At 39.5% G+C, this 22,864-nt stretch overlaps 1 protein-coding gene, 2 long non-coding RNA genes and 1 other non-coding gene across 19 annotated transcripts; 2 read left to right on the top strand and 2 right to left on the bottom strand.

Moving 5' to 3' along the window:
• Nucleotides 1-708: 708 nt before the first annotated feature.
• LOC136260878 (uncharacterized) lies at nucleotides 709-7,631 on the bottom strand. The gene is made up of 3 exons (XR_010703730.1): nucleotides 7,426-7,631; nucleotides 1,105-1,217; nucleotides 709-1,054 (listed from the first exon to the last, which is right to left on the bottom strand). It is a non-coding gene; the product is annotated as an uncharacterized lncRNA (long non-coding RNA).
• LOC136260876 (kinesin-like protein KIF18A) lies at nucleotides 1,599-16,436 on the top strand. Of its 2 annotated transcripts, none has more exons than XM_066054777.1 (15): nucleotides 1,599-2,049; nucleotides 9,894-9,998; nucleotides 10,047-10,157; nucleotides 10,213-10,410; nucleotides 10,813-10,916; nucleotides 10,965-11,040; nucleotides 11,102-11,176; nucleotides 11,362-11,435; nucleotides 12,082-12,247; nucleotides 13,146-13,312; nucleotides 13,457-13,579; nucleotides 14,486-15,747; nucleotides 15,840-15,936; nucleotides 15,990-16,082; nucleotides 16,215-16,436. In XM_066054777.1, the coding sequence occupies exons 1-15, from the start codon at nucleotides 2,047-2,049 to the stop codon at nucleotides 16,252-16,254; spliced, it is 2,694 nt and encodes an 897-aa protein (XP_065910849.1). In that variant the 5' UTR covers nucleotides 1,599-2,046; the 3' UTR covers nucleotides 16,255-16,436. The 2 variants fall into 2 exon arrangements, with proteins under 2 accessions (XP_065910849.1, XP_065910848.1); XM_066054776.1 differs by lacking the exon at nucleotides 1,599-2,049 and adding an exon at nucleotides 7,660-8,212.
• On the top strand, nucleotides 9,351-9,453 carry LOC136262623 (U6 spliceosomal RNA). The gene has a single exon (XR_010704251.1). It is a non-coding gene; the product is annotated as a U6 spliceosomal RNA (small nuclear RNA).
• Nucleotides 12,396-22,470, bottom strand: LOC136260877 (uncharacterized). 15 transcript variants are annotated; one of them, XR_010703718.1, is made up of 14 exons: nucleotides 22,316-22,470; nucleotides 22,168-22,245; nucleotides 20,533-20,762; nucleotides 20,359-20,482; nucleotides 20,129-20,303; nucleotides 20,006-20,081; nucleotides 18,470-19,962; nucleotides 18,206-18,420; nucleotides 18,111-18,157; nucleotides 15,540-15,983; nucleotides 15,332-15,435; nucleotides 15,097-15,177; nucleotides 12,778-13,544; nucleotides 12,396-12,724 (listed from the first exon to the last, which is right to left on the bottom strand). It is a non-coding gene; the product is annotated as an uncharacterized lncRNA (long non-coding RNA). The 15 variants fall into 15 exon arrangements; XR_010703717.1 differs by having other exon boundaries at nucleotides 12,778-13,327; nucleotides 13,461-13,520; nucleotides 15,097-15,983; XR_010703719.1 differs by having other exon boundaries at nucleotides 12,778-13,520; nucleotides 15,332-15,983.
• Nucleotides 22,471-22,864: the final 394 nt, after the last annotated feature.

The raw sequence follows: 22,864 nt of genomic DNA, 5'->3' as shown, positions 1-22,864 counted from the left end.
AGGCTCACCTATACAGGTAAGTCATTTCCTTGGCCCACAATCCATGAAGGTATTCTATACCACACATCAGCTAGTTGTCATGATCATTTGGAACTTCGTGACATATATATAACAATAATGTTGTCTCAATAATGATACCAAAAACCTACACAACAGGGTCACTATAATGAGTTTTGTGATACTTAACTACTTGATACACTCACAATTATTACAATGTGATCTTAGTAATGTTCATGTTTTAAAGGTAGCCACTACGTGAGGATTTGTAGCACATTTTATGACCATTGTTGTCTACTTCAGTTAACCATTTCCACCTGTACTACGTAAAAGAACACTTGGCAACAAACAACCTCAATGTGCACTAGCACAAAAAATATGATACATCAGAAGTGGTCTTTGCACAGGTGACAAGTGGTGGTGTGAGATGTTATTTTCATGGCAGTAGCAGATTGATTGTGTGATGTAACTCATCAATCAATAGTCCTGCATATTAAAACCCCCAAATCAGAGATCTGTCAGCCAATTAAGGTGTATTGATGGCATGTAGCTACTCATACATCAAGACAGAAATTGCTTGGAAACATCATGACTTTATTCAAATCTTCTTACCTAACAGACAGTTATGTCTAAATGAATTCCCTTAGGATCTGCAGATCCTTATTTTAGCAAAGGATCGAGCAGCATCAAACTACACTCAAACTTAAAGAGTAAAGTGTATGGGATGATTCCCCTGTTTCCAGTTCTTGAAATGGCACAAAAAGATACATACAAAAAATGTGGCAGTGCAGTAATTTGTGTGTGTGTGTGTGTGTGTGCGTGCGTGCATGCATATATCTAACTAGCTTAAATCTACACACTGCTGTTTTTGCACCTAAACCTATTGTAAAGCTATTATAATATCATAGCAAATTTTCATTTCAATAGCATTGTAGTACTCCATGTCAGAGTTTTTCATTGGCAAAGTTCTTTTCTTCTCCAAACCATCAACTCGTACTTTTGGTACTCCTCTCAAGGAAGTACGTCTAGTACTCCTACAATCATACCTGTCACATGGCTATACAACAAACATCAATAACAGTTCAGGCTTCAGCAGCTCATGCTAACCTTTCATACATGCAAAGAGATCAGTCAAATTTATTGTAGCCACTGCTGCCCCATCTACTTCAGCAATATTAGACCATCTTCACCACACATAAATCATCGCATGATACATCATACTGGAGTAAGATTTGATTTCAGTGGTGTGAATTAATACACACACACACACACACACACACACACACACACACACACACACACACACACACACACACACACACACACACACACACACACACACACACACACACACACACACACACACACACACTCATATATAAATGCGTGCACACACATTCACGGAGAGACACACACACATACACGCGTGCTAGGGCTGGGCAGTATTGAAATTTTCAATATCATGATATTGGTCAACTTAATATCACAGTTTTTGCAGTTATCATGATAACAAGATACCAATGAGACCAGTACATAATACAAAACCACTAAAAATCACATCATATAAACCACACAGGGTTGGGACTATAAGTAATCACACTTCAAAAATTATGTAGGGACTGTCCAGGATGGTAGCAAATCAAGGGAAGCAAATCGTGACTGACTACTGAACTATATACAGTGGAACATCAGTTATCCGGACCCTACTAATCCGGATTCTCTGTTAACCGAACTACGGAAATAACTGCTCTACTAGAGTAGTGACTGCTCTATTAGGGTAGTTGAAATATTGATATTGTTAAAAATTTTCTTCGTGTTATTTTAAGGTTATTTATACATAGCTTCAGAGATGTGAACTTTTCAGACTTATGGATCACCCGTGGCACCAAGGGATTCGGATAACTGAGGTTCCGCTGTAAATTTGTAAAGACTTACCCTACACTGTTATATCCACAAGTCACAGTAATGCTGCAACCAGCTGGTATGCTACACTCATTTGAGTTTGTTTGCTAGTACAAGGAGGCTGAAAAACTGATTGACAAGTACATTATGGTATGTTAACATGTGAAAACAGCTCCATTCCCATTTTGTTATCACAATAACCACTTATTACTGCTATCTGCATTACTGCCATAATACATACTACACACTCACTCAAGCACACGCACACACTACACACATACATGCACACAGACACACACGCTCATGCACGCACGCACCACACATGTATGCACACCACATACACACACCTCCAATTTTCACCAACAGAATCACAATCACACACTCAGTGATGATTTCACTATATACCAATAATCATACACATAACCAGTATAGCTTTGTAAGGTATAGAGAAATGTCCTCTTTTAATGTTGGCTAGATCTTTGTCAGCATAAGCTACATAAGTTCACAGGTTTTCCCTTGGATTTCTCTATGTTTTTGATCTCCTTGGTTAGCCGGATATTTAATTTGACCATTACAGTGAAAATATGCCAACGGACAAATTTAATTCCCTGTTAAATTTTCTGCTTATATGGTAGTATGCCAATGATTATCAGAGGCTATCAGATGGTGGAACAAAACACACCTACTTCTTGGGCATAGCTGTTGCTACAACTCTTGATGTTTTATAGATTATTAGTTAACTAGTCATTTGCTTTATTGTGTAAAACTTTGATACTTTGAAGTTGCCAACCTTCACAATGCATAAAACCACCTACACTAATTAGATGTTATGGTATATACAGCTTCCACAACCTATGTACATTTCCACATACACACATCATGTTGCGACACACAAGCAGGTATGGAAATGTTGTGCAGTGAACAGCCAATGGAATTTGAGCAGCAAATTAATAGACCTGTGCTTTATATAAACCTTTGAGTGAATGAGTGGGGTCTGCTCTAATAAGGTCACTGTGTCTTAAGGTCAACTGTCTAGCCAGCCAACTTGAGCAAACATGTCATTTGCAATAGTTGAGGATTGTCATTATGATACTCTACCTGGGTGGACACCACCTGTTGTGCTTGTTATACTTCCAGTTGCTTGTTGTTTTCACAGCAGCTGGAGTCATAGACTATTGAATTCACACATGATTACAGTGGAAGTTCCCTTACGTGACTACGGTCCCGACCGATTCCCCATCAGTTTGTACAGAAATAGTTTGCACTAAGTGGTTACCTCTATAGCATGTATAACAGCCAGCTTTAGCAATCCGTATAAAGGCCAAACCTTGGTTTATAACCTATGGCTGCTTTATGAAGGATATTGAGATAGGCGACCACTTCTCTATAAGGCCAGGCCCGAAGGCGACCACTTTAGACAGGTTCCACTGTAATAACTATGTAGTAGTGAATCTTGGTAATGCACTGATTATATATATGGATAAACAATCAGAAATCAGTTTATCGGCCAGACTTCAACACCATCTTGGTATCTAGTCTCATGCCCAGCCGGGCTCGCGCTAATGTGCAAACACCATCTGGTGACAATGCTCGAGTTTCTTGGGCCCGGAAGTGCTATCCAGCCAAAATATTGGCTGGCCAATCAGAATCGAGGAGTTGCATAATCACATGTATTGGAAGTTGACTAAAAAGCAGACTATTTAAAGAAGTATTTTCCTAGGTTGTTCAAGAGGTTTGTTGTCATGTGATTGGCCAGCCAATATTTTGGCTGGATAGCACTTCCGGGCCCAAGAAATCGAGCATTGTCACCAGACATTGTTTGCGCATTAGCGCGAGCCTGGCTGGGCACGAGACTATTTGGTATCAGTAATTATTAGCCAATTAATTTTAGTAAACCTGATGTTATTGTTTTCATAACAATAAGAACCTTAAAAATGGCAATTGTGCACAATATGTGTAAATTTAGTAAACATGAACATTGGATCGGTTATCATGTATCGGCCATTATGTGTAGTTTCAATATTGGCTAAATGGCAAAATCTCTTTAAGGTGGGGATTAGAGAGACATTAGAAACGTGTTTCTACAACAGAAATCAAAAGTGCCAGGTTTGTGTGGTGCTTATATATGGGCTCATTGGGCTAACAATTTTAGTTAATAAACCTGTAGTGATAATGGTGCATGTATTTCCATAAACTAAAAGCCACACACTTCATAACAGATCAACACCATCTCAACCATGCATCTCAATGAATACTGAATACTCATTGTAACTGACATTAATTTTAGTAATAACAAACTGTTAGTGGAGCCTATGTGTATGAAAGGAACCTGAATAATCTAAAAAGTGTCCTGATTGTCAAGGTATCCCAGACTTCCAGACCAGTCAATACCATAAAAGTATCTGGAATGTGTAGGTGTTCAACCAGTAGTGACCAGGTTAGTTAATGTACTGAGATACCCTCACTTTACTACATGTTTATTTACATATTATTAAACACTTCATAGCACAAGTGCTCCAGGACACCTGACCTGTTTACAGCTGTAGAGGTGTACCGATATAAGAAAACTAAACCAATCCGATATGGATTAATCATTTTGAAACCGATACGATACCGACCCGATATAACTAAGTGTAGCTATTTATATTTGAGGTTTAACTTTATTTTAACTACTGAAGAAACTACTGAAGACAGTCTTAAGATTATTGGCTATGCTTGGTTATCCATGGTGGTGTGGCCTCTATTGATAGCTCAGACTATAAGGCACCCACAAATATTTTAATACATGCCCCTTCCTGCCAAGATTAGTCCGGATTACTCCATATTACTCCGGATTACTCCGGATTACTCCATATTACTCCGGATTACTCCATATTACTCCGGATTACTCCATATTACTCCGGATTACTCCATATTACTCCGGATTACTCCATATTACTCCATATTTTAATGGCTTTGTAGAGATGGCTGGTTGTTTTATGCTGTGCTCTTGATTCATCTTTCTGCTGTTTCCCCAGGCCCACCACTATCAGTGTTTGTTGTATGATTGGTAAGCTTTGTGACAACAAAACAGTAACTATCCATGTACTTAGATGGCTTCACGTAGCATACTGCTTTTAGACAAGATAACTACTGTTTCCCGCCCTTGTTAGCTAAATAATAGGGTTTATAATGTGGCTTGATCATTGGACAGTATCCTCAAGATAGTTCAGTTGTATATCGGTGTATCATATCGGTTTTTAGCAGCAATATCGGCTCCCACCGATATAGTAGAAATGCCTATATCGGCCACCGATACGATACGTATCGGTATATCGGTACACCTCTATACAGCAGTTACATTAAGTATACAGGTTTGAAAGGGTGTAACTAATCACTGGACTGGAACACTGGACTGACATATTTTTGGTTTTTACACATTTTGAGGTTGGTTTTATTGAGTCTTGCTAGCCAAGGGCCTTCAGAAAACTTGCAGTCTGCTACTAAACTGATGAGTGTGAGGAGTGGAGTAAGCAAAAGCTGACTTCTAGTGATTTTACCTCTATTTATTATGTTCTTCTACAGTACATATACCTATACTCCTTATCAGTATGCTGCAGGGAATGTGCTAGTCATGGTTAACCAACGATAATGTCTTGGAGATAGTAGCAAGCTTGTAAATTTGGTCATATATTGTAGTACGCCAACCAGCACATGTAAGAGCTAATCATGATTGCACAGAAAAACCCTACAGTTGTGCGTATATTGCATGTAGGAACAAACTTAACTACAATAAATTGTCTTAGGAAGGATAGGTTGTGTCCCAGGGGTCTGAGCTATTTAGTTCAAGGATACAGTATATCATAGGTAGTACAAATATAGTAAAATGATTTTTGGTTAGCTATTGCTAGATATTTACAATCTCCGAAACGCAATACTAAGAAGTGTATAAATGCTGTAGAGCATAACAAGTAGTGAGAAGTCAGTTTTTGCTTACTCCACCTCTCACACTCATCATTTTAGTAGCAGACTGCAAATTTTCTGAAGGTCCTTGGCTAACAAGACTCAATAAAATCAACCTCAGAATGTGCAAAAACCAAAATATGTCAGTCCAGTGTTCCAGTCCAGTGATTAGTTACACCCGGTTTGAAGAAAGTTACAGAAAAGAGCAACCATCCGATTTACAATTGAATGCTTACTTTCAACTGTCTTTCATAATGGCATACTTATTCCAACTCCCTAGTAACAATTGGGGTGTATCCATTCACTAGACTGGATTACTGGACTCAATTTTTTTTTGTTTTCTTGCCTTTTATCGCCAAACTTAACTAAAATAAGTGTCTTAGAAACTGACACCATTCACCATGAGACATAAAACTTGTACATTTATCACAAAAACTACACTAAAACCTTGGTGCAGTTCTTTATCGTAATTTGCCTACTGCTAGCAATGTTTCAAATACTGTTAACACTGCTGTCTTATCTATTTAGCCTTATTTTGTAAAATAGCCACCATATATACGTTTTACACTATTATGATATAGAAATTGCCTGTAGTCTGTGTGTTCACTCTAGCTTTGCCGGCTCTTTGGTTTATAATGTTTGCAAATAGCGACGAGTATGCAGTGTTAAAGAATTGCTTCCCAATGCACACACTTTCAAACAGGAAGGTAAGATTACACATATTTGCAAAAAAATACAGTGAGTGTAACAGGGGTTCAAACCAAAGTTATAGACCTCTAAAACTATATAGCACCTTTTCAATTATACTTAATATAACATCTTTAAACAGGCTGTAGGACCAGGTATCTTACAGACCTCCAGCACTTGTGCTGTAATGCCTAATTTAAAAAAAAAGATAGACTACAGTGAGCTGCATGTGCCTCTTTTTAATGCAAGACAAGACATGGAGAGGAGAACCCTATAGCTTCAAGTGTGGTGTACTACTGTATGTAAATCACTTTTAGTGGTTGAAAAAGGTGTTTGTGGTTGAAAAAAAATGTTTTGAGCAAATTTTATGTGAGTCCAGTAGTCCAGTCCAGTGAATGGATACACCCTAGTAACACACATAGTTCTTGGACAAATTCCACAACATGCCCATACATACCAGGAGACCCTGGTTTGTACAAGATACGAGTCAAAAGCCTAGCTGACATATAGATGGAATAGTAAAGGAGGTGGATCATGTACTCTAATCTTCGTCCTTAAAAGTGAAAGCCAGAAAGCAGAAATAAACACAATTCTTACTTAGCTGTTGGTCAAGAGTCAATAACAGTCAAATGTCAACGTTTAGTTTGACCACCTTGACTGGAGAGGACAAAGATTGTACATTATGTGTACAGGATGCATTCAAGTGTCTGGAAAGGCCTGAGTGTTACAAACAACAATAATGTGAGGTGAGTCCTCGGGCACACACTGCCACTATATGCAGTCTATGCAAGCATAGATACAAGTGCAGGTGACTAGCATCTATCACTTAACACGCCGTACAGAGACTCAGTACAGACACAACAGAAAATACCGTACAGAATTTGCTTCTACGCTCACCTATAGCTAGTCACCGTCTTGTATCGCTCAGGTACAATTCGTGACTTCTTGCTACCACTAGGACACTCGATAGTAGTTGATGTACAACGAAGATACAACACACGCAAACTTCACTACCTGATTCCAACCAACACACTAGTTCCTCTACACATCTTCAAATCACTAATCAGCCGAGCCAATCAAGTCACGTGCACGATTAATAATTATTAGTTTCCATGGCTTCATTAAACCAATTTCGCAATCACGTGAACGACGCATTTGAATACGCCAAAATTTGAAAATGGACCACCCAGGCACAAACACGATTGTAGAGGAGAGGGCGGTGATAGAGGACAGCGGTAACACTAATATGAGAGTGATTGTTAGGGTGAGGCCGGAAAGTGAGCTAGAGAGGCGCAGCAGCTACAAAAACATTGTGACAGTTGTGGACGATCATATTATTGTGTTCGATCCCAAGAAGGAGTTGTCCCCATTGAGAAGGAAACGCAAGCCAGTGTTATCCAGGAGACCCAAGGATCTCAGACTAGCCTTCGATAGAGTATTTAATCAGTACGCCACACAGGTTGATGTGTTTCAAGCGAGCACAAAGTCTTTAGTGGACGGATTGATGGAGGGCATCAACTGCTCCGTGTTTGCCTATGGTGCTACGGGGGCTGGCAAGACGTATACTATGCTGGGTACCCCAGACAACCCTGGTGTGACCTTCCTTACTATGATGGAGTTGTATAAACGAATACACCTACTAAGAGAAGAGAAGAATTGTACAGTGTCTGTATCCTACCTTGAGGTAGAGTGGATAGCTGTCAGTGGTGATGTGCACGGAGTATAGAGTGTACATCACATGAAGGGTGTACCCTAGTAGTAGTTGTTCCAGGTGCAAATGTTATGTACCTGGGGTTAGTATATCTATCCTGTGCACACTGCAGACTCAGAGAAGGGCAGTTTTTTTTGTGCCAAATATTTTACACACAAAAGCCCAACACATTCACCACCCCCTGGCCATGTACAAGTCCTAGTTATGGGCCACGTCAATGTGGCCTTGGGTATGGTATGTACAGTTGGCTATGCTTTTTTCTGGTTGATCATATAAAAAATGCTTTGTAAACAATCTCCAAGGTGATGTCTTTAGTATCAGCACAGATTTCAGAGGGCCAGGCTTTGTGTGTAATACACTATACACGTGTTTACTGATTTCCTGTTTATGGTGAGGTGACAAATCCATGAGCGGTCTGCGTAATTTACTTTTGTGTGGCTTCTTTCATTACTGTAATTAATCCAATATATTACAAAAATTGCAGATCAGAAATTGTTCACAATACAAACGATATCACCAGTCCATGAAGTGTTAATACGATTGCGACTGAATGTTTCGGTCTGCAACTTTTTAGTGTACTTCGTTGTCTTTTCATCTATATTAATCTGCCCCTCCATCGGTCTTTATATTGTCCTCAGCTACTCCACAACACGTACGAATAACTTGATTTAAACCGGTCTGCTTTTTCAAGTGCGCAAGAGTTTTGAAATGGATTTCCATCCTCGAACAGAACGAGACTCTCAATAGAAGTCATCTCACTGATCGTCCTACACAACGTACTGTCGTCATAAAAAAAACATTTAACCATCAACTAAATAGCCTCCAGGCCAAACCTGCACTGTTTTGTTTACATTGTTTGTAGTTCGGAATACTTTCAAGTTCAATTCCAGTCTGATGGGAGGGTGTTATACAGTAACCAGGTATTCTGGGCTGAACTGCAGTGGGGGGCGTTGTCCGCTACTGCTGCTGGAAGGCAAATCTGCTTCTTTCTGAGCGCGATCGCGATGGTTTTAGCACTTCCGATGTGGCTAGTTGAGTGGTTCGAAACCCACAATGCAATGTGCACTCCGGTGATATAGGTTATAAATACATTTTGAAAACCTTTATGAGTGTACTCCAGTAGTACATATACTAAAATTGGAACGATACAGAGAAGATTAGCATGGCCCCTGCGCAAGGATGACACGCAAATTCGTGAAGCGTTCCAAATTTTTTTTTTTGATTTTTTTTGCTTGGTGTGCTTTTTGTTTGCGCGAGCTATTCGTACAATAAAAATTTTGTTGACCTTAAAACCCACCTTTCCGGCTATTTTTCCAACGTGTTGGACCCCTGTATTATTCAAATACATTATCTGCATCTTTCCTAGAAATTTCAGATCTCCAGCTATCTCCGATGGGCTAAAAGAAGTAAAATTCTATGTAGTGCGCATCAACACTTTGGTGGGCATTGTTTAGATTTGCCCACCAAACAATTTGTATGACTCCCTACTGATGCCATAACCAGGCGTCTGGCTCTAAAAGTCTGAAATCTATTTTTAAACTATTTTATTAGAGTGTGTTAGTCATTTTGAGCATTCTGTTAGAGTGTTTCGAGTGCTTTGTACGTTTTATTAGAGTGTTTTACTGGAAATTATAGTATGTTTTGTTAATTATAGATTTATAATGAACAAATAAGAGACTTACTGGAGCCATCTGGTCATTTAGACATTAGGTCTGATCCTTGTAATGGCATATCTGTTCATGGATTGTCTGTTTATAAGGTAAGAAGTACACTGTATAACTGCTAAGGTTATCTGATGGTATTGTAGCCACAAACAGCCAGTGAATTACTCAATATGTTAGAAAGAGGCAACAAGAATAGAATACAACATCCCACAGATGTTAATGCAACATCTTCCAGGTCCCATGCTGTTTTTCAGGTATTACTCATACCATACACTGTATGTGCATTGTACGATACTGTACTCATTACAGGTTATGGTGGAGCAGAGGCCTCGATCTGCAGACTTTTCAACTATTATAACTAAAGGAAAGATGTTGTTGATTGATTTAGCAGGATCAGAACGAGCACTAGTGACAACCAATCGTGGAATTAGATTAAAAGAAGGAGCTAATATTAACAAGTCGCTGCTAGCATTGGGAAACTGTATCAATGCACTTGCCAGCGCAACGGTAATCATTATATGGATATGTAATGTAGACTTATAAGGTAACACTGATGAAAATGTGGGTGCTCTATTAGAGTATTTAATGCATGACTGAGAAAATACAAGCTCTTATTATTAACTCTTGATACAAGCGTTCTATTAGAGTAATTGGAATGCTGACACCAAGGAAAATATGAATGCTTTATTGGAGTATCTTCTGAGGAAAGATGAACATTGTATTACAATGTTTACATTTTCACTTAGAGAAATCTGACCATTTTATATTAGTGGAATTTGGAATATTTTATTATAGATAACATTACTATACCTGCATTGCACAGAATGGTAGAATATTCTATTAGATTTAATAGAAACTTAGCAAATCTTTCACACTGTTTACAGAAGATTACTATTATCATTTCTACAGGATAAGACTCATGTCAGTGTGACATATCGTAACAGCAAGTTAACAAGACTGCTCAAAGATTCTCTAGGTGGAAACTGTCGTACTGTCATGATAGTGAACATCAGGTACAATGATAACATCATATTTTAGTGGCTATGTTACTCCTATCATAGTCCTTCCTCACTGAACTATGAAGAGACTTATAACTCACTGAAATATGCTGACCGGGCTAAACACATTAAGACTAAGGTATTGTAAAAAAAATCATTTATGCAACTTATTTATAGTCTGCTATTACCATATACTGTAGTTAGTTAGGAATGTGGTGAACATTGATTTCCACTTATCAAATTATCGACAAATTGTAGAGCAACTACAGAAAGAGGTGTGTTCCGACTATCGTGTGTCATTCTGCATAATTATACTGTAACTATATAGTTTTGTTGTGCCAGGCTCTGTGTGTGTGTGTGTGTGTGTGTCTGTTATGTTATGTCAAAGGGCACAGCTGAAAAACTGTCTCTTGACTGATGTTGCTTTTTCCCCGTGCAACTAATTAAACTTCTGAATTAGGTATTGGAGTTAAAGGAGAAGCTGACTGCTAAGAGAGGGAACAGTGAAGAATTTGAGTCTGCAGTGGCAGCTAGGTGAGGTGTTGTGCTTTAAAATTTCAATTATAGTATGTACTGTATTGCACTTGTTATACATGAAGCTTATGAATAAATGCATCATGAACATTTTGTTCAAAGCCTTTGATTTTATTATAGCTTCTTGTACAGCATCCCAGGATTCAGCTCAGCTTGTAAGTACTATACTGATCACCTTGTTAAAAATCATGTAGGACTCCAACATATCATTAATATGACCACCTCATTATAGTGACCATGTCAAATAGGTCCTAAGGTGTACTTCATGACCTCATTAATAAGACCACCTCATTATAGTGACCATGTCAAGTAGGTCCCAAACATAGCTAAGGTGTACTTCATGACCTCATTAATAAGACCACCTTATTATAGTGACCATGTCAAGTAGGTCCCAAACATAGCTAATGTGTACTTCATGACCTCATTAATAAGACCACCTCATTATAGTGAAGGCATTTCATGAACTCAGCAATTTAGGTCATATGTCACAAGAGTGTCCCAAGGTCTGAAACATCTGTAATACATATTCTTTGCTGGCTTTTTCTTACACATAGTGTCAGATTATAGAGTGTTCTGGATCATGTGTGACAGTGTGTAGCTACAGTGTATAGTGTAGTACAATGTGGTAACTGTAAGTTCTTGGCAGGTTTGAAGGAGAAGCCAATAGTGTGTTTGCTGAGAGGATGAGATTACGTAAGGAGATGGCTGAACATGATGCATCTGAACAAGATGCCAACTTCAAGTTGACTTGTCGAGAGCATGACATCGAATATGCCAGGATTGTCAAGGCCAGCAAGGGAAGGACCACTAAGGTAGTTACTTGTGTGTCACGTATACTCTAAACCAGTGCAGTCCTGATGGGTCAAAATACACATATTGGACATGATGTAGGAAACAAGGTTGCCTTATGTGTGTACAATCATATCTATTCGAAGTGAAGAACCTCACACAGGACTAAAATTAGCAGTATCTAAATGTGAATATAAAGTGGACCATAACGAAACTCAATGTGTGGGCTTTGTCAAGTTATGTCCTGTCTAATAGTGTCTACTTGTTCACAACAAATCATAGCCTATGAATGTGTAACAGTCCACTCTAGTAGGTGATTGAATACACTTTATTCTTGTAAATCAGGTGATCAGCTGAATTGATACCAATTGATGGAAAAGTGTCCCAAGTTAAGGGCCATTCTTTTTGTAAGGGAATCTCAGCTGCTCTCCTAGTGGGTGATACAGGTACACAAAGTTTACCACTACACTTCTGTTTCTGGCTGCAAACATTTGAAACTGCTGAAATGGAACATTTGTTAAACCCATGGCAATTAAACTTTGTTTCAACCCACCAGTCTTGTAATAGTTGACTACCAACCATAATAATCTCAACTACTCAATATCCAGAGAAGGTTCAGTGGTCATGTGTCATCATAACCCTGTATGTAAAGCACATTGGTCATGCTATAAATACCTCCTTTATAAGGTGTCAATTCAATCAAAGTTCTTTGTGGTCATGAGATGAATGGTGTGTGTGTGTGTGGTGTGTGTGTGTGGTTAACATCCACAGCATAGAAACAGAGTCCACCCCCCCCCCCCCCAAACACAATGGGTGGGTACTGGTACAATGGTATTCAAAAACACAATATGTTTGCTAGGACATTGCAACACACAATACAATGCTGTAATTGTTAATCATGTGATGAGTGTCCTGTTTTAGTTGGAGTCCAAGGTGTCCTCACTGAGACAGTTCCTGGGTCAGGTGGAACACAACAAGCAATCAGTACACCAGTCACTACTCCATAATAACAAGGAATTGAATAAGTTACAAGTTGACATCAACTCTGTTACCATGGACAACCCCAGGTCAACAGCTGCCACTAAAAGGTGAGGAGTGCCCTCCTGTAGTAGTGTGAACATGTTTATAACAACTACAGCTATGTTGGTGTTCCCTAGACTATGTTAATGAAAATTTACACTCCACTTATATTTACACATGTAAATCATACAATTCCACTATACTATTTACAGGTACCTTGATAAACTGATGGAGCAGAAGAGACTGGAGACCGAGTGCAGCCAGCAGCGTAGACAACTGAAATATTGTCACAAGTTGTTACTGGAACATGACAAGGAGGCACAAAAGACAGAGAGGTCAGTAACTGCTCTAACATGTGAAATGATGACCTTAGGAAGGTCACTTTATTGTAATACACAGGGAATCCACTCAGTATAACTGATTTTCAGTGGAGCCCTGCATATATACAAATACTATACACAAAATATTAACTACCGTACTGAATATATCACAAAAGTACACAAAACTTAACCAGAAATAACACAAAGGCAAACAAAATAAAACTACAACACAACTGGAGGACAGCAAAAGCGCTTCAGGTGCTACTTGAAAATACTACCTTAATTGCATAGTTTAATCATGTGAACATCAATAGTCTCAATACAAAACTAGCGAATGGGGGTGATCAGCTAGATGTGCTTCATGTAAGGATTAAAATGATGTATTTTGTTTTGTAAAAGCACTTAGTTTTCTGGACAAAACTGATGGAACAATATTTCGTGCATAGCAATACTAGCTGCTAGCAATATACTTATATTCTAAACCAAAAACGATGATTCTACACTATGTTACATCATCCACACATTTCAGTTCACCCAGAAACCGATAGGTTTTCCATAATTCATTTTAACAGTGCTTAAACCACTTCCACCCTCCTCTGCAACACAACCAAAAACAAGAATTCAGGTAAAATTTTTGAATGATATCAATGACAATGTAGCGGCAGCCTCAGAAACACTTGCTGATAAATTGGTCTGTAAGATGCAGCCCCCTTTGATAAAGAAAGTCTTTTTACCATAGTTGGTAAACAACCTGTACACAAATGACAGTACATTTGAGGATTGGCTGGTTTATCTTATTACATGACCTCACAGTCCTTTGTCAATCCCATCCCTTTAGCAATGGGCCCTGACCTAGTGTATATTTCAATGGTCTACATTAAAATTTTATTGAGTGTAAGATATCAACTGTTTTCCCTATAGGATGTTGTTACTTGCTCTAGAGATTATAGCTGAGGTCAGACCAACAAGTGGTAAAGCCAAAGAGAAGTGTAACTCTCTAATGAGACTTGTTGAGGGAGAAAAGGAAGTGGCCTGGGCAGACCAGAGTACCAGTGAACATCAACACTCTAGCTCCATGCTCCTGCAATCTAACAAGCCTTTCTTGGATACAACAGAGGACAACATTTCACCAGCCTTCCTTCAATCCTCAGGAATACTAACACTCAGTCACAACATGGGAGGACCACATGATACGATTGTGGAATGTTGTGAAGATGATGTAGACAGTGAGAGGTCACCTTTGTATGATAAAACTGGTCAGGATAATGAGGGGAACAAACATGGTTTCATTACAAAGACACTTCAAAAGTCTCCTGAATGTCTCACTACTGGTTCACCACTCCATTGTCATGGCGATGATGTTACACCAGTATTCTGTCACTGGGCAAAGAGAACACCGGTTGCTATGGAAATGGACAATGATAGGGATGTCACAAGGACTCTTTCTATGAACACCAGTTTGGCTTCTGTGACAACAAAAATACCCAAGTCACCACATCCCCAACTTTTACAGAAGAGTCACAAAATATTACCATCATCTTTAGCAACTACTAAACACACAATCACACCAGCAGCCAATCATCATCCACCAACTAGTAGGACCCCTGTGTCTGCTATTAAGAAAGACATTTCTATGACAACTGAAAAGAAAAAGAAGGCAGCCACTACGCCAAAGCATCGTCATGACAACAGTCATAAAAACACAATAACTCTCACACCTGGCTCCAGACAACCTTTCGTAAACTTTCCACCAATATTTGCCCCTACCTTGGTAAGGTCAAAGAGCAGTTCAACATCACCTTCATCTGACCCATCATCAAGTTCTAATGATAGCCCACCATCACAGCCTAGCTATCATACTACATGTACACCTGTAGATGAATCCATAATGATGGGATTTGATGACAATTTTGTTCCATTTAACAACACCAGTAAGGACCTGTCACCCAACACAACAGAGTGTAACAGAACTTACCACATTGAGGAGAACAATGGAGTGTCACTCCGCTCTCTCAATAGCACATACACTAGGGCACTCAGTGAGCTGGAACAAGACCAGATTATCAGTGATAAGATGGTAGCTAGGAAAGTTGGTCAGGAGATCTGGCAGAAGGTGAAAAGTGAGGATAATACACGAGTGAGGCCACACAACAGTCAGCCACTAACCAGCGTACAATGTAATGGTGAGTCTGTCTGTCTGTCCAGTGTATGTAGCATGTGTGGACACTATGTTCAGCACATGGGGTGGATACAATACACACTACTACTATTATAGATGAACAGCATACAAAGAAGTTACCTGGCTACCTCAACATGACAACATCAGCAGCCATCAAGAGACTACCATCATCCAAACAACTGCCTCCTTCAAAGTCAGTAGAACTTGCTGTTCTGACACATGTACATATCTGTCACTTTCCTACAGTAGACCAACTTCTAACAAGGAGAACAACCCAGCAGGTAGGAGGAGAGTGGCTACCGCTAAACATTCTACAAAAACATTGCGACCACTAGGAAGGTAAGGACCTTATGTTTAATTAAGTGAATTACTATAACCCAGTCAGTCACTTGTTGATACTATGTATGTAAGCCAGCCAGAACTATTCACTAAGTAACATGTGTCACTCATATACACTAATCCTCCCTACAGGTCAGCTAGTATGAAGTCCAGACCACTTGTAAACTGGTGAACAACGAAACAGTCGACCATGGCCTGTCCTCAGTGTACGTAATCCCATTGGTTTTTTACAGAACAATAATTATAATATATTTGACGTATGTGTATAAGTGTTAGGTACCACTGTGTGTGTGTGTGTATACTGTAAAATGATAATAATAAACTGCTAATATTGAGATAGCTACTTTCAGAAAAGTGAGAACTAATTACTTTCACAAAGTTTATTTTTAAAGTGATACACCCACCAACAGAATGAAGAAACAGTAAACCATATAAGCTATGAGGGTTCACTCCAATATACTCATGGGTTAAGAGTACACAATTCGTTGGGTAACAGTACATACAAGAGCACAATACAACACACAAGGCAGGTAAACTTGACTGGCTACAGGTATACAGGAATCTACAGTAGATACTCTCATTTCCCATAAACTGGTACAAATATACAAACTCTCTTGGTGGCTGTACTAGATCTTGAAATCAAAAAGAAAGTGACGGTCATAAACCTGTGTACGTGACTACTGCTAGGTTCATCCTTACTTGGGGTGGTGCATAGTAGCTACACCCACTGTTCCCAACTACACTAAACAGAATATGCTTGAAACTGCTGGATCATGTGTGGAAAGTTCCAGAATCTTTTGACAACAGAGAAGATTGGGCAGCATGGTTGCTGTGAGCCATAGGGGGAAGAAAAGTATACAGCAAGAGGAATTCCCTTGCCACCTGGCACACCCAACAGCAAGAAATGATCTTCAATATGCAGGATGTATACAGTGTATGATGGGGACATTGTACCACGTATATCAGTCCATAATAAATTTTAAGAGGACATCAAAATTGCCAACAGTCTGTACCAACACACCAAGTAAAATTGACTTTTTGATCAAATTGGCACTTTTATTGGTGACAGAACAAAGGTGTGAAATCCTGGAACTGTTGTGTCCATTCTGCTGAACATATTATCTCGACCACACTGCTCATCCAGAAAGATCAGATCACCTAAAATTATTTTACTGGTTGCTTGGGTTGTCTTGCTGAGGGCCCTACAAGCAACTAGCCATTGAGCAGTGCATGTAGCAAATAATGGTGGATAAATAAAGCTGCTTACAAACAACTGTTCCCAATGAATATTTTAGCACAGATCATGTTGATTGGAACACTTAGCAATGTTGTTTTGATTTCTCTTACTCTGTGCAGTCAGTACTATAGTTATGTATTTATTTTTATATGTTCCTTGTCATGCCAGTACTACTGTACTTTTTGCGCATCAGCAAATTAAAGTTGCATGTGTGTCCAAGGGGTATGTGATTTTTACTGTGCAATAAGTAATTTTAAAAGGCTATGTTTTGGTAGCTACATATTACAAAAAAAGATTAAATTCTTCTTACTACCAATGATAAGAAAACTTCTTTTCTGCTGTGATACTCACTTCAGAAAATCTAAAGCATGGATTATACGGCACAATAAAAATGTTAATACATGAACCATTAGCTATACCGTAGGGCTAAAATTTTTTTGTAGTATCGTGGACTACTAAAATGGGAAAATCAGTAACTTTTGTGTAACAAATTTTCATGGTTTAGACATCAATCTCCATACAACTTGTACAGGACTACAAAACATTTAATTTCATGGATAAGACATGTACACCCACAAAAATTTGTATCCCACAAAAATTTCAGGGTCGTATCAGACTACAAAGATACTAAATCCAATGAAGTCATGGAGGACATGTGAATTAGCTATAGAATGTGTCAAACCCTTGCTATAGAATAGATGGATTCATTAAAGTGGTGGTCACTATGTGAGGTTTTTAAAAAGTGATTCACAGAAACAAAAAGTCAACATTAAATTAACCAACTTCTTTACCAGATATAGCCACTTCCTCCAGATGCAGCCTCCTGCTGACAAGCAACCTGGTACAGGGGATTCTTGTTAAACTCATCCAGAGCTTGAAAACTCACAATGTTACTGGCCTGTCTGGCTTTAATGCTTAGCCCTGATGGAGTGAGCAGATCAAGCAACGTCTGGACTAATTTATCTGCTTTGACCCAGCCAGGAACACCAAATGCATCAACAGCCCCTGTGTCCATGTTAGAAGAAACAGATTGGTCTGGTGGTGTCGAGGGTTGATATCATAATTATCATGGAAGGGCAGATAATCCTGTGAGTAACGCTCCTAAGAAATCGTATCGTGTGTGAGCATGGATAATAAATCAAATACATACCGGCACTACTTCAGTAACAATCTCCTCCTCCACCTGGTTAGTTGGATCATCATAGGTATATACTGAATACAGTACCTGATATTAACCTCAGTGGATGTGATGTCATTACATACATCACCATACACTTTCACCTCATTAGCGATGAATGGAATTCAACATAAGCTATCCATTTTGATCGACGAGAGTTTTTATCTGTATATGAATACTAAAAACAATAGGACAACATCATATCACCTTGTGCAAGAAACAGTCCCTACCAACGTAATGTTGGGTTGACCACACTACATATATAGGGCACCTTCTTTTAGTGGAGGATGCCTCACCTCTGGCCAAAGCATCCTGATCTTGTTGGAACCTCCTCCATTCTCAATACAACTGGCTCTGATTGTTGCATCAACACTGGTATCACTAGTACATTACAGGCAGGGACTGGCACTTGCTCTTGTGCCGGGACAGGCTTCATATTGTTGTCATATTTGTAGGACTTGATAACAAGCCACTTGTTAAGACAGAACAGATGAGGTGACAGTATCTGTTTAGGTCCCAGCTCTGGTGGAAATAATCTGCTGGTTACTCAGTTTCGGCTGGTCATGGGCATAAATATGGTATCGGGTTCCTGGAAGTCATACAGCTGAAGGAGAAGAAGACTGCATTACAGCAGCAAGAACACTGGTGGAGCAGGGTGCAGATGTAGGAAGCGATGCTCCTTGCAGTAACATAGTGATTTGCTGCTTCCTCAGTTTTGTTGTCTTGATGCCAATGGGTCTGAAAAATCCAGTAATACATACTGTGCATATTCTACAGAATCCTCTGTGCTTACAATAAGCTCTTCGCTGAGAGGGAAAATGCTAAGCCTGTCTTCTCCATAAGCCATAAGTATATCATTGTTGACAACCAGGCTGATCATCATATTATACACTGAATGATAACACAAGCTTCCACCGAGACATGTAACCAGTTGAGTGGACTGAACTTGTTGAGTTTTATCAATAAAATAATATACCTGGTGTTATCTTCCTGCCTGTGTATTTCCTCAACAGGCAATGTAGAATTGCCTCAACTAGCAATGAGTGTATGACAAAAAGTCAACATCAACTTCTTCATCAGGTCAACACTGATATAGCCACCATTGCTCCTCCTGAATCTCCCTCTAGGCACAGCCTCCTGCTGATGAGTAACATGGTACAGGGAATTCTTGTCAAAATTGTCCAATGCTTGAAATAATATCACAATGCTGCTGGCCTTCAATGTTTAGCCCTGATGGAGTGAGACGCCTGAACTAATTTAACAGAATCCCTATACTTGATGAAACATGGTCAAGGCATTCGATGAAGCATACCTCCCCTAGCCTTGTGACATTTCCTGCAAGCAACACAGCCTCTCAGACCCCTATCATTGCCCACACAGTGGTTACTCAAGTGGCTGTGCCTGCAGTGTGTCCTTGTGGTTTCTTGCAAGCCTTCTTGGTGGAGTCAATCTTTTGCAACAGCCACCTAATATGAGTATAACATATATACAAGATTTCTCAAAACATACACTCCTTGGCTTGGGAGTAACCTCTCCATTGGGATGAGCTCCGTGTACTCTGTCTCAGGTTGTTTCCAAGCATCCCCTTCCTTGTATATGAAAAAACAATAGGCCAACATCACACCACCATACTTGTAGAAGAAGCAGTCTGCCATATAATGTCACTGCTCAACTGTGCTTCTCTTGTAGAGTGTTCCTGAGTGCAAAGGGGCTGGCTGTTTCCTGCAGTCCTGCTCCTCACCTCTCCAATGATCTTAACATCACACGCATACTTCATTGTCAGGATCGCTGGAAAAAGTCACAGTAGCTGGTTGGGGCATTCTGTAATTAATATTGAACAATCCATGACACACAATACAGACCTCTCATCATGCACGATAAATGTAGCTTGAGCTTGACAGTTCCTGCATTGCATATATATACTCTGCTGCCAGATAATACCAGTTGTCATAGCAACTTGTTGTTCCTGTATAGACACCTTTGTAGCTACAAAACATGAAACAGTTGATGTAAACAACATCATTGATAATGTTTACTTCAGTGGGCTGTATCCAACACATGTGAAGTGGATGTTCCACTTCTTTCTTGGTATACTCAAGAACAACAGCCTCTATGGTATCCCCACAAGTCAAGCAATGTGCAACTACAACTTTGAAGTATGCATCATTACAAACAGAACATGAGTACCTAACTGTCCACTTGTGATGTGTTAGTGTGCAGTGGACCAAGCCATGGGCCAAGTACTTGTTAACTGATAAGTGCTAGTCTGTACACAGTGACAGCCATTTTACACATGCAACATTCAACACATTGGTATTCATGTCCTGTGAGGTGTGTGCCCTGTTAGTGGCTGAGGAACAGATAAAGGTCTCTGTATAGAGGTGGATTATAATAAATTAATAGCTATAACACTTCAGAGGGATATATATATAGCTGCAGCTAATCTGGCTTTCGCATAAAAAGGAAGGGTCTGGTCACTCTAGCATTCAAAATTTGTAGTGTTACCAAAAACAGGTAACACCAATCAGATTATGTTATTGCTAACTACTAAATTTTTGTGATGTTTGTTTTGGAGTTACCATAGATACTATAGAATTACGTAATGTATGGAAAAGTTGTCACAAAGATTTGTGAAGATGCATAAGTGTAGTCAATAATGGGGTGACGTTCTATACAAGAGCAAAAGATGGTAGTAAACAGCCTTGTAATTGGAACTGGTGTACTTGTGGTGCTGCCTGAAGAATATGGATAGTACCTTTGGTTGTGTTAGCAGCCGTTTATTAACCAGATTCAAGAACTACTTACTTTGTATGGGTGTTAGTTGTGCCATTCTTGTCGCCATTGATATGATGACATTGCTTAATTGTTATAATTTATCCGTAATATAATGCTAGAGTGACCAAACCCCTCCTCTTTATGTGAAGGGTTGGGCGCCGCCACACTAAGTTGCAGCAAGGGGCTGGCAAACACAATAGTGGTTGATGGCCTGCTGGTTGTCTGCACCCTAACATTCATAAATACAACATTTAAAACTAAGACACAACCCACATGGTAACCACACGTGTGTAGGTAAGGAGTGAGACGATCAACGTCAGCTCCCAGGTTAGGACAACCAAGCAGGATTAACTATTACAATTACAAACAACTTTTACAACTACAACTACATAAACCATGCAGGATTTGATTAAGCTCCCTTGTACCAGCGGCTGCCCTTGCCTGGTTTAATTCTGTCCCTTTCCAAACTTAAAGTATTTTAACCGGCTTCCTCGCATCTGGAATGCCCTTCCCATTATCAACTACCAAGACAACCCACTCAAGATAAAGGCCAAACTTTTAGATTATCTGTGGAATCATTTCACTGCCAATTTCACCTCCAACTACACCTGCTCTTTTTCATTTCTATGTCCATGCTCAAAGTGTTCAAAGATCCCTCACCAACCTAACTTCAACTCCCTTTAACTGTTAATTTCCCCCCCTTTTAAGTAATCTTAGCCTAGTAAGTAAACTTTGTAGCTAATCACTACTACAATTTAGCTTCCGGCCACTGACACAGGATGTCAGTGGACCATCAGTGTGCTGCCATATGTCCCAATTCTATCATACCAACATCTGAAACTTGTATGTATGTAGGTGTATGTACACTGTAAAGTTAATTATTATTATAAAGTTACCATTGGCAAAGGGTCTCAGCCTTGTCGCCCACTCCATAGCACTTGGTCTCATGCTGAGGCACGCTCGCCTAGGGCACGCTGTAGGACAAGTTAAAAGGTGTGAAAACTTTGAAGAAATAGTAAGTGACAGGGAACGGACGCTACTCACTTCAGGTACTGCAGCAAGGATTCCCTGCAACAACACCAAAAAACACTATCAAAGAACTAGCAGAGCTCCTCCAAGTTCATACAAACCGATCACGACTTGGATCACGAGGTGCGCGTGCCCATCTTGCCATGAGCTCTACAATGACATCACGCTACAACATTACGTGACAACAGTTGCAGGTGTGAGAGGGTTCAATAGGTACAATAGTCCCAAAGGTGCAGGGATGTACGGTTTATACAAGGGGTGGGCTGGGGCTGGGTGCAGTCCATGTGCTGTCATGTTCCTGATTCATCACTGTTGCTAGACGTGTCAGCAACGATGTGTAGCATATCATAGATCATATGCAGCCCTCACTGCTAGCAACTTGAATTCTAATTGAAGGAGGTAGAATAAAGTCTCATAGCAGCGAAGGTATGTATACATCAGTGAATATGAATGCAGTGCTGGATTGCTGCTTGTACTAGTTATTCACCTACACAGGAACCAGCTACTCTCAACCATAAGAATTTTAGGAATCACAATTGAGTAAAAATTCAATACCTTCTCTCT

Source organism: Dysidea avara, chromosome 7, assembly GCF_963678975.1.
Source record: "Dysidea avara chromosome 7, odDysAvar1.4, whole genome shotgun sequence".
NCBI classification, from domain to species: domain Eukaryota; kingdom Metazoa; phylum Porifera; class Demospongiae; order Dictyoceratida; family Dysideidae; genus Dysidea; species Dysidea avara.
Note: the sequence above shows the minus strand (reverse complement) of the source record. Positions and strands in the feature narration are given on the sequence as shown.

What these genes read in the sequence shown, in the direction of transcription:
- LOC136260876 (XM_066054776.1), top strand. Translation starts at nt 7,706, where the DNA reads ATGGACCACCCAGGCACAAACACGATTGTAGAGGAGAGGGCGGTGATA. An exon ending in GAGTCTGCAGTGGCAGCTAG is followed by an intron (nt 11,436 to 12,081) that starts GTGAGGTGTTGT and finishes AGTTCTTGGCAG; the next exon opens with GTTTGAAGGAGAAGCCAATA. An exon ending in AACCAGCGTACAATGTAATG is followed by an intron (nt 15,748 to 15,839) that starts GTGAGTCTGTCT and finishes CTACTATTATAG; the next exon opens with ATGAACAGCATACAAAGAAG.